At 51.8% G+C, this 12,294-nt stretch overlaps 1 protein-coding gene across 1 annotated transcript in view; it reads left to right on the plus strand.

Annotated features, from left to right (window-relative positions):
- cs (citrate synthase) overlaps positions 1–6,452 on the plus strand; it is a 67,760-nt gene extending 61,308 nt beyond the window's left edge. Inside the window, 4 exon segments of the mRNA XM_072567028.1 lie at positions 857–986; positions 3,239–3,340; positions 3,662–3,871; positions 5,698–6,452. Of these exon segments, the coding sequence (XP_072423129.1) occupies positions 857–986; positions 3,239–3,340; positions 3,662–3,871; positions 5,698–5,868 (613 nt within the window). The 3' untranslated portion in view covers positions 5,869–6,452.
- The last annotated feature ends 5,842 nt before the right edge of the window (positions 6,453–12,294 follow it).

Below are 12,294 nucleotides of genomic sequence, written 5' to 3' on the forward strand. Positions count from 1 at the left end.
AAACTGGGCCTTGAAAATATTTAGAGTCTGTATCCCACTGTCTTCCCAGGAAGGGGCTCTCTCGACACTCCAAAACAGAATTAAATGTTAGCCGCAAATCTGTTTCAGATGGGTTTTTCAAAAGAGTGCTACCCCCCGTTGTGGGTCCTCCTGCCAACGGAAACATCCTTTTTTTTCACATCAACCCCATGGGGATGTCAGATGTTTCGGTTCCCTCCTGATCTCCCAGAGGGTACAGACCCAAGACCGGCACGTGGCTCCTTCCAACTGGCCGGCCGCGGTCAGAGTTAGAATCCCAACCGGATTGTTGAAGTCTTGCGGTGTGGAAACAGGCCCTTCAGCCCAAAAAGTCCACACTGACCCTCTGAACACTGACCCTCTGAACAGTAACCCACCCAGACCCATTCCCCTACCCTATTATCCTACATTTACCCCTGACTAATGTATCCTAACCTGCACATCCCTGGGCACTACGGGACAATTTAGCACGGCCAATCCCACCCTAACCTGCACATCCCTGGGCACTACGGGGACAATTTAGCACGGCCAATCCCACCCTAACCTGCACATCCCTGGGCACTACGGGGACAATTTAGCACGGTCAATCCCACCCTAACCTGCACATCCCTGGGCACTACGGGGACAATTTAGCACGGCCAATCCCACCCTAACCTGCACATCCCTGGGCACTACGGGGACAATTTAGCACGGTCAGTCCCCTCTCACTGTTGGTGTGGGTTCCTGTCCTGAATGCAGGCATGGGTTTGTTGGCTGGACCAGTTTCCCTTGGCGGTGTGTGACTTCCCAAAGATTGACGCGGACTGTTTTTGGTTTTTTGTCTTGTCTTTCGCTCCAGTGATCACGAGGGTGGTAACGTCAGCGCCCACACCAGCCACTTGGTGGGCAGCGCTCTCTCTGACCCCTACCTGTGCTTCGGAGCAGCGATGAATGGGTTAGCGGGACCCCTGCATGGTCTCGCCAATCAGGTACGGTACGTAGCTGAGCCCAGACCTGGGGGGGGGGGGTCAAGGGGATGGACCCTCCGGTCAGTACACGTGGGTCGCTGCCTGTGGCTGGGGGTTAACCCGAGGGACAAGGCACACAGCATGAGCGGCAACGGCTGGGTTGTTTCATAACCAAAAGCGTTCTGTAGATCCGGGTTCAAATCCCAGTGTAGTAGGCGGCGGAATTTGAATACAATGTGGACACTTTTTTGGAATTAACAGTCCAACGATGGCCATTGTTGGGGAATACCCACCTTGTTCACTTGGCTAAATTGTCCCCGTAGAGCCCAGGGATGTACAGGTTAGGGTGGGATTGGCTGTGCTAAATTGTCACATAGATTAGATTACTTACAGCGTGGAAACAGGCCCTTCGGCCCAACAAGTCCACACTGACCTGCCGAAGCGCAACCCACCCATACCCCTACATCTACCCCTTACCGAACACTACAGGCAATTTAGCATGGCCAATTCACCTTTGGACTGTGGGAGGAAACTGGAGCACCCGGAGGAAACCCACGCAGACATGGCGAGAATGTGCAAACTCCACACAGTCAGTCGCCTGAGGTGGGAATCGAACCCGGGTCTCTGGCGCTGTGAGGCAGCAGTGCTAACCACTGTGCCACCGTGCCGCCCACATAGTGCCCAGGGATGTGCAGGTTAGTGTGGGATTGGCCGTGGGAAATGTGGCAATTCAGGGTTGTGGATTGGTTCTGGGTGGGATGCTCCTCGGAGAGATGGTGTAGACTCAATGGACTAACTGGCCTGCTCCCACACTCTGGGGGTACTATGAAGATTATTCAGGCAACTGGGGGCGGGGTTATAAACAGTGGGCTCAGCCAACGACCGCCCCCCTCTTTTCCCCCCCCCCCCATGTCCTACGAATGAATAAATAATTTAAAACTAAACTTTCCAGTGGATTTGTGAAGCACAGCTGCCTCTGTCGAAATCCAGGCCAAATTCTCCCAAATCCACCCTCTTTCCACACAGTGACTGCTGAATCCATCTCAGACAACTGAGATGAGGAGTGGCCCCGCCCCGTGGTAAACGCGAGAGGACGTGGGTGCAGCGAGTCGTGAGGGAGGCACTTCAGCCTTTATTGGGGGGGGGGGGGGGGGGGTGCAGGGGAGGCTCATGGTCAAACTGCACCTTCACAGGAGGGATGTGCTCATTGGGCCCCTCCCCTGGGAGTGATGGGGGTGGAGTGGAGGGGGGGTAGAAAGAATGGAAGATTGAGAGGCAATACCGTTTGAGCGCCCCAATCACGCCTGGCATGTGGGTTTCTGCCAGTCGGGGTTCTGAACGACCCCCCGCACCCCCCACCCCCCCCCAACCACCCCTGGCCCGTCAGGTTGCTCGATCATGGCACTGGGACACAGGCATTCCTTCACTTAGGGGACTGCCAATCTTGGGCATTCCCTACAGCTGAGACGGGCAGAGCTTCACATTTTCCCCCCCCACCTTTGCAAGTGGGGGGGTGTAGGGAGAACGATGCAGGTGTGGGGAGGCCGGAGAGCGGCTGTATCGGTGAGGCCACTTTTTGAAACACTGTTCTGTTCTGGTGTCTCTGCTGCAGCAAGGATGGTTGTTAAACTGGAAAGGGTTCAGAAAAGATTCACAAGGATGCTCTTGAGACTGGAAGGTTTGATCTACAGGGATAGACCGACAGGCTGTTTTCCCCCCTGCTGGATCGAAGGCTGAGGGGTGATCTCATACAGGTTTATAAAATCAGGAGGGGCACGGATACGGTACATAAACGAGCTCTTCTCCACAGGATAAGGGAGTCCAGAACTAGACGGCATCGGTTTAGGGTGAGAGGGGAGAGATATAAAAGAGACCTAAGGGGGCAACTTTTTCCCCCAGAGGGTGGTACGTGTATGGAATGAGCTGCCAGAGGAAGTGGTGGAGGCTGGTACAATTACAACATTCATGGGAACATGAATAGGAAGGGTTTGGAGGGATATGGGCCGGGTGCTGGCAAATAGGGACTGGGGTTTGTTGGGCTGGGATATCTGGGTTAGCACGGGCAAGAGCTCTGTGACTCTGAGAAAGTGGGGTATGGAATAGAGGTCGGTAATGAAATGTGATCTTATCAAGCAGAGGCCGACGATTGGTCACCATCATGCACCCTGTTTCTGAATGGCTCCCTGTCTGTGCGCGCGGGTGGGTGTGGGCGAGGGGTTTTAGGCTGTGTATTTTAAACACTCTGGTGTGTGTGTGTTTTCTGTTCTGTTCAGGAGGTGCTATCTTGGCTGACGGACCTGCAGGAAGAGCTGGGTGGAGAGGTGTCTGATGAGAAGCTGCGAGACTTCATTTGGAACACCCTGAACTCAGGCAGGGTGAGTGTAATCCCCACTGCGACCCCCATGGGGCTGGGGGAGCAGAGAGTTAACCGTGCTCCGTCAATCTTCACGTTTCACAGCTGGTCGCTGTGTGCTGTGGTTTCACCCACTCCCTCAGCGCTGATCCTCCCACAGTCACTGCTCCCTCAGCACTGACCCTCCCTCGGCGCCCCCTCCCTCAGCGCCAGCCTGTTGGAGTGTCGGTCTCTTGATGCCGCATGTCTGCGGAGGGGTCAGCTGTCTCTTGCGTTTACATCTGTTTTCTCTCTCCTCCTCTTTCCCCCCCCCCCCCCCCCAACGTCCCCACACTTGCTGCAGGTTGTTCCCGGTTATGGTCACGCTGTCCTCCGCAAGACTGATCCCCGCTACACCTGCCAGAGGGAATTTGCCCTCAAGCACCTGCCAAACGACCCCATGTTCAAGTTGGTCGCTCAACTCTACAAGATCGTCCCCGGGGTGCTGCTGGACCAGGGCAAAGCCAAGAACCCCTGGCCAAATGTGGACGCACACAGTGGGGTCCTGCTGCAGGTCTGTACCCGAGAGGGGGGGGGCCTGGAGGCAACAGTGCAGACTGCAGTGAGATTTAATCCTTTCCTGGTCATAGCTGGTATGCCGAATGACTGGAGGATAACTAATGTTCAAGAAGGGCAGTAAGGATAGGCCAGGTTAGGGACATTATTAGAAAAAATGTTTGATGCTCTGGATTAACTAACACCGGGAAAAGGCAGGGATCAATTCTCAGGTGATTGGAGGAAGGTTTCAGGGAGATGTCAGAGGTAGGTTCTTCACGCAGAGAGTGGTGGGTATGTGGAATGTATGGTCGGGTGTGGGAGTACAGTCAGAGACATTCGGAACATTTAAACGACTCTTGGACAGGCACGTGGGTGATAGCACAATGAAGGGGATGGAGGTTAATCTGAGCTTAGAGTGGGATAGAAGGTCAGCGCAACATTGAGGGCCGAAGGGCCTGGACTGTGCTGTACTGATCAGGCATGGGTTTGTTGAAGGGAGATCCCATCTGACTATGTTAAGTGAGGGTTTCGTTGTGAAAAGTGTCTAAATAGGTTGACGGATGTAGTGCGGTTGGTGTGGTTTACATGGACTTCAGTAAAGCCTTTCACAAAGTCCCACATGGAAGGCTGAGCCAAATGATCATTTCTCACGAAATCCCGAGGGAAGTCGCCAAACTGGATCACACCAGGTGACAAACAGGAGGTTACCGCGTGATGGTGGTTACTGGAGGCCTGTGACCAGCGGGGTACCCCAGAGATCAGTTCCAGCGCCCCTGCTGTTTGTTACGTACATTAATGACGACTGATGTGAACGTCGAAGGTTTAGTTAGTACGTTTGCAGTTCTGGTCACCCTGTTACAGGAAGGATATGATCAAGCTGGAGAGAAGAGGTTTACTAGGATATTGTCAGGAATGGGGAGGGGTTTGGGTCATGAGGAGAGGCTGAGAGGGTGACCTTACAAAGATTTATAAAATCCTGAGGGACATGAATAAGATGTGAGGCAGGTGTTTTTTTTTCCCTGCGGAAGGGGTATTCCAAGACCCGGGGATGAGAAAGTCATTTTTTTTTTCCCCCTCTTGAGTGGTTCATGTGTGGAGTGAACCTCGAGAGTAAGTGTTGAATGTGGGTCCAGTTACGACGTTTTGGAGGGGGTTCGGGTGAGATTTGTCAGGCTTGGAGCTAGAGGGAGAGACCAGACAGGCTGGAGGTGTTTTCCCTGGAGCATCAGAGGCTGAGGGGTGACCTTATCGAGGTTTATAAAATCATGAGGGGCATGGATAGGGTGAATAGACAAGGTCTTTTCCCTCCCTGGGGTAGGGGAGTCCAGAACTAGAGGGGCATAGGTTTAGGGTGAGGGGGGAAAGATATAAAAGAGACCTAAGGGGCAACTTTTTCACACAGAGGGTGGTACGTGTGTGGAATGAGCTGCCAGAGGAAGTGGTGGAGGCTGGTACAATTGCAACATTTAAAAGGCATTTGGATGGGTATATCAATAGGAAGGGTTTGGAGGGATATGGGACAGGTGCTGGCAGGTGGGACTGGATTGGGTTGGGATATCTGGGTCAGCATGGACGGATTGGACCGAAGGGTCTGTTTCCGTGCCATATGACATTTGGATAAGTACGCGAATAGGAAAGATTTGGAGGGATGTGGACCAGGAGCAGGCAGGTGGGAGTAGTTTAGTTTGGGGATTATGGTCAGCATGGACTGGTTGGGCCGAAGGGTCAGTTTCCATGCTGTATGTCTCCTAACTCCCTCTAAGCCCACTGGTATGTCTGCCTAATTGGTGCAACTTTTTAAACAGCTGACTGACTGCATCTCTCTCTCTCTCTCTGCTGCAGTATTACGGGATGAAGGAGATGAATTACTACACCGTTCTGTTTGGTGTTTCCCGGGCTCTGGGAGTCCTTGCCCAGCTGATCTGGAGCAGGGCCCTAGGCTTCCCCTTGGAGCGGCCCAAGTCGATGAGTACAGACGGCCTAATACAGCTGGTGGACGCTAAATCAGGCTAAAGAGCGCTGCCCTCCCTCCCCGCCACAGTGAGAGGGAGGGAGAGCGAGCCCACGAAACAGCATTCACACTAGACCCCGGTGCACACACACCATCACCTACGCTCCCTTCCTGCGTTGACGAGCAGGGTAACCTGATGGATGAGATGTAATTTTTATTGTCCTTGTGACTGGTTTATTTTGCCTTTTTGGGTTTCCGGTGGGGTTGGGGGGGGTGGGGGGTGGGGAAGAGAGAGTAAGAGGACTAATGTTTGTAAGCAGAGTGCAGAGGATTTAATTTAATTATCGGCGCGGATTGTGCATTTGTTTATTTTTGTGTGTTTTTGTTAAAGTAGTGCGGGCTGCTTGTCTTGCAGTGCCAGGCAGACAGCAGTAACCGATCGAATACACTCCTATAGTGGGGGGGGGGCACGCACAGCGACAGTCCCCACCCTCACCCAGGGAATATTGACCAGCCCCAGTCACTCGGGATCTGTGGTCTTGCTGTGTCCAGGAAGCATTCTGATCATGTCTCATCCCTCAGGATATCCAGAATCGGTGAGAAAAGAGAGAGAGAGACAAAGAAAGTAAATGTTTTTATTACCGTCTGGGTCTTTCTGTGTGTCTGTGTGGTGTTTGGGGGGTGGTGGAGTCCCTTCAGTTAGCACCCAGTCAGTGGGGTGGTTGCACGCAGCACCCCCCAGGCCCTGTCAAGTGTGGCCAATCAAACAGGAGCCCTGCCTCACTCAGCAGAAAGTGGATCCCACAAGGTAGCACAGTGAGCCTCCATCCACCAACCTCGAGAGGCATGTTAGTCAGAAATCACAACCGTTCCCTCCGTGAGCCCGCGTGTGCTGAATCATCAGCAAATAGCCAAACTAACCGTGCTGCCCCCGCCCCATAGTCCTGTATCCATCCCCAAACTAACCGTGCTGTCCCCCTGCTCTCTCTCTCCCTAATGAATATAAACAGGAGTGACAGGAGTTGTGCTCACTCTGAGAGCTGGATTAGTGTCACGGACTCTCTCTGTGTGTAATAAAGGGGGACTTGGTGATGGGAGGGGTGTCCAAAGCTTGAGGGTGTGGGCTCAAGGTGAGCGGGGGAAGATTTAAAAGGGACCTTTTGCACACAGAGGGTGCTGAGTGTATGGAATGAGGGTGGTGGTGTTACCGATGAATGGGTGTACAGCACAAGGACAGGCCCTTTGGCCCTCCAAGCCTGTGCTGATCATTCTGCCCTTATTTGCTCCGTATCCCTTTAATCCCTCCCTGTTCATGTAACCATCCAGATGCCTCCTAAATATCACCAATGTGCCTGCTTCCACTGCCTGTTCTGGTCGTGGGTTCCAGGTTTGGAGGGATATGGGGCTAGTTCAGTTTGTTGTCTTGGTCTGAGGGGGTCTGTTTCTATGCTGTACACCTTATGCCCATTGCCCTGCTGCAATCCCTTGGCCTGGCCCATTTATTAGGGCAACACCCTGCTCTCAGTATCATGATTGACTGTTTGATTAGATTATCCACAGTGTGGAAACAGGCCCTTCAGCCCAACAAGTCCACACTGACCCTCCGAACAGTAACCCAAACAGACCCATTTCTCTCTTCTAATGCACCTATCGCTATGGGCAATTTAGCACGGCCGATCCACCCGAACCTGCACATCTTTGGACTGTGGGAGGAAACAGGAGCACCAGGAGGAAACCCACGCAGACACGGGGAGAATGTGCAAACTCCACACAGGCAGTTGTCCGAGGCTGGGATCGAACCTGGGTCACTGGTGCTGTGAGGCAGCAGTGCTAATCACTGAGCCACCGTATTGCCCCCTAAAGGTGTTATCGAGCGAGTCAATCACTCACACTGAGGACAATGGAACCCAGTCCCGTCTCCTCTCGCATCGTGCACATGAGGGAACAACTGACCCTCCCTCAGCACTGACCCTCCCACAGCACCCCCTCCCTCAGCACTGACCCTCCCGCAGCGCCCCCTCCCTCAGCACTGACCCTCCCTCAGCACTGACCCTCCCTCAGCACTGACCCTCCCTCAGCACTGACCCTCCCACAGCGCCCCATGCAATTACCCCCCTAACACCCCAGCACACACCCCTCACTGCGCCGTGCAAATATACTCCCAACAACACCCCAGCAAATACCCCTCACTGCACCGTGCAAATATACTCCCAACACCCCACCAAAACCCCTCTCTGCACCCAACAAATACCCCTCACTGCACCGTGCACATATACTCCCAATACCCCAGCAAATACCACTCACTGCACCGTGCACATATACTCCCAATACCCCAGCAAATACCACTCACTGCACCGTGCACATATACTCCCAATACCCCAGCAAATACCACTCACTGCACCGTGCACATATACACCCAATACCCCAGCAAATACCACTCACTGCACCGTGCACATATACTCCCAATACCCCAGCAAATACCACTCTGCACCGTGCAAATATACACCCAACACACACCCCTCAGTGCGTGGGGCAAATACCTCTCACTGCACCACGCAAATATATTGCCAATACCACAGCAAATACCCCTCACTGCACCACGCAAATATATTCCCAACACCCCAGCAAATACCCATCACTGCACTGTGCAAATACACCCGTAATAACCCAGCAATTACCCCTCATTGCATCCTGCAAATACATTCCCAACACTCCAGCAAATACCCCTCACTGCAGCGTGCAAATATACTCCCAACAGCCTTGTGATCACCCCTCACCGCACTATGCAATGGCCCTGTAAATAACCTGCACTGCAGCCTACAACAACCACAAAACATCGGAGCAGAAATGAAATCATTCAGCCCATCGAATCTGCTCCACCATCATTCATGGCTATTAAGTTTCTCAACCCCATTCTCCCCGTGACCCTTGACTCCTTGATAGTCAATCTTGTACGTATCTACCTCAGTCTTAAATATATCTTCGCATCCAAATCATTTATATAAACAACAAAAAGTAGAGATCCCAGCACTGATCCTTGTGGCACTCCACTGGTCACAGGCCTCCAGTCTGAAAAACAACCCTCCACCACCACCCTCTGTCTTCTACCTTTGAGCCAGTTCTGTATCCAAATAGTTAGTTCTCCCTGTATTCCATGAGATCTAACCTTGCTAATCAGTCTCCCATGGGAAACCATGTTGAACGCCTCACTGAAGTCCATATAGATCACATCTACTGCTCTGCCCTCAACAATTCTCTTTGTTACTACTTCAAAAAACTCACTCAAGTTTGTGAGACATGATTTCCCACCCACAAAGCCATGTTGACTATCCCTGATCAGTCCTTGCCTTTCCAAATACATGTACGTCCTGTCCCTCAGGATTCCCTCCAACAACTTGCCCACCACCGAGGTTAGGCTGATCTCCCTTCTTAAACAGTGGCACCACGTTTGCCAACCTCCAGTCTTCCGGCACCTCACCTGTGACTATCGATGATACAAATATCTCAGCAAGAGGCCCAGCAATCACTTCTCTAGCTTCCCACAGAGTTCTCGGGTACACCTGATCAGGTCCTGGGGATTTATCCACCTTTAACCGTTTCAAGAAATCCAGCACTTCCTCCTCTGTAATCTGGACATTTTGTAAGATGTCACCATCTATTTCCCCACATTCTATATCTTCCCTGTCTTTCTCCACAGCAAAATACTCGTTTAGTATTTCCCCCATCTCCTGCAGCTCCACACAAGGTCTTTGAGGGGCCCTATTCTCTCCCTAGTTACCCTTTTGTCCTTAATATATTTGTAAAAATCCCTTTGGATTCTGCTTAATTCTATTTGCCAAAGCTATCTCATGTCCCTGTTTTGCCCTCCTGATTTCCCTCTTAAGTATACTCCTCTTTACTTTTCTAAGGATTCCCTCGATCTATCCTGTCTATACCTGACATATGCTTCCTTTTTCTTAACCAAACCTTCAATTTCTTTAGTCATCCAGCATTCCCTATACCTACCAGCCTTCCCTTTCACCCTGACAGGAATATACTTTCTCTGGATTCCTGTTATCTCATTTCTGAAGACTTCCAATTTTCCAGCCGACCCTTTACCTGTGAACATCTGCCTCCAATCAGCTTTTGAAAGTTCTTGCCTAATACCATCAAAATTGGCCTTTCTCCAATTTCGAACTTCAACTTTTAGATCTGGTCTATCCTTTTCCATCACGATTTTAAAACAAATGGAATTATGGTCGCTGGCCCCAAAGTGCTCCCCCACTGACACCTCAGTCACCTGCCCTGCCTTATTTCCCAAGAGTAGGTCATGTTTTGAACCTTCTCTAGGAGGTACATCCACATACTGAATCAAAATTGTCTTGTACACACTTAACAAATTCCTCTCCATCTAAACCTTTAACACTATGGCAGTCCCAGTCGATGTTTGGAAAGTTAAAATCCCCGACCGTAACCACTCAATATCGCCCTCACTTACACCCTGGGAATATCCCTCAATATCGCCCTCACTTACACCCTGGGAATATCCCTCAATATCGCCCTCACTACACCCTGGGAATATCCCTCAATATCGCCCTCACTTACACCCTGGGAATATCCCTCAATATCGCCCTCACTTACACCCTGGGAATATCCCTCAATATCGCCCTCACTACACCCTGGGAATATCCCTCAATATCGCCCTCACTATACTCCGGGAATAACCCTCAATATACCCCTCACTACACCCCGGGAATAACCCTCAATATCGCCCTCACTTACACCCTGGGAATATCCCTCAATCTCGCCCTCACGACACCCTGGGAATATCCCTCAATATACCCCACACTATACTCCGGGAATAACCCTCAATATACCCCTCACTACACCCCGGGAATAACCCTCAATATCGCCCTCACTTACACCCTGGGAATATCCCTCAATCTCGCCTTCACGACACCCTGGGAATATCCCTCAATATCGCCTTCACTACACCCTGGGAATAACCCTCAATATCGCCCTCACTACACCCCGGGAATAACCCTCAATATCGCCCTCACTACACCCCGGGAATAACCCTCAATATCGCCCTCACTACACCCCGGGAATAACCCTCAATATCGCCCTCACTACACCCCGGGAATAACCCTCAATATCGCCCTCACTACACCCTGGGAATATCCCTCAATATCGCCCTCACTACACCCCGGGAATAACCCTCAATATCGCCCTCACTACACCCCCGGGATTAACCCTCCAATATACCCCACACTACACCCCGGGAATAACCCTCAATATACCCCTCCCTACACCCCGGGAATAACCCTCAATATACCCCTCACTACACCCCGGGAATAACCCTCCAATATACCCCACACTACACCCCGGGATTAACCCTCCAATATACCCCACACTACACCCCGGGAATATCCCTCAATATCGCCCTCACTACACCCCGGGAATATCCCTCAATATCGCCCTCACTACACCCCGGGAATAACCCTCCAATATACCCCACACTACACCCCGGGAATCATCTCAATATCGCCCTCACTACACCCCGGGAATAACCCTCAATATCGTCCTCACTACACCCCGGGAATCACCCTCAATATCGTCCTCACTACACCCCGGGAATCACCCTCAATATCGTCCTCACTACACCCCGGGAATCACCCTCAATATCGTCCTCACTACACCCCGGGAATATCCCTCGACATACCCCTCACTACACCCCGGGGATATCCCTCGACATACCCCTCACTACACCCCGGGAATATCCTTCAATAAAGCCCTCACTACACCCTGGGAATAACCCTCAATATACCCCACACTATACAGCCCGGGAATAACCCTCAATATCGCCCTCACTACACCCTGGGAATATCCCTCAATATCGCCCTCGCTACACTCCGGGAATAACCCTCCAATATACCCCTCACGACACCCCGGGAATAAGCCTCAATATCGACCACAATACACCCCGGGAATATCCCTCAATATACCCCTCACTACACCCCGGGAATATCCCTCAATATACCCCTCACTACACCCCGGGAATAACCCTCAATATACCCCTCACTACACCCTGGGAATAACCCTCAATATACCCCTCACTACACCCCGGGAATATCCCCCAATATCGGCCTCACTACACCCCGGGAATATCCCTCAATATCGGCCTCACCACACCCCGGGAATATCCCTCAATATCGTCCTCACTACACCCCGGGGATATCCCTCGACATATCCCTCACTACACCCCGGGAATATCCTTCAATAAAGCCCTCACTACACCCTGGGAATAACCCTCAATATACCCCACACTATACAGCCCGGGAATAACCCTCAATATCGCCCTCACTACACCCTGGGAATATCCCTCAATATCGCCCTCACTACACTCCGGGAATAACCCTCCAATATACCCCTCACGACACCCCGGGAATAAGCCTCAATATCGACCACAATACACCCCGGGAATATCCCTCAATATACCCCTCACTACA

This window comes from Chiloscyllium punctatum, chromosome X (assembly GCF_047496795.1).
Source record: "Chiloscyllium punctatum isolate Juve2018m chromosome X, sChiPun1.3, whole genome shotgun sequence".
NCBI classification, from domain to species: Eukaryota; Metazoa; Chordata; class Chondrichthyes; order Orectolobiformes; family Hemiscylliidae; genus Chiloscyllium; species Chiloscyllium punctatum.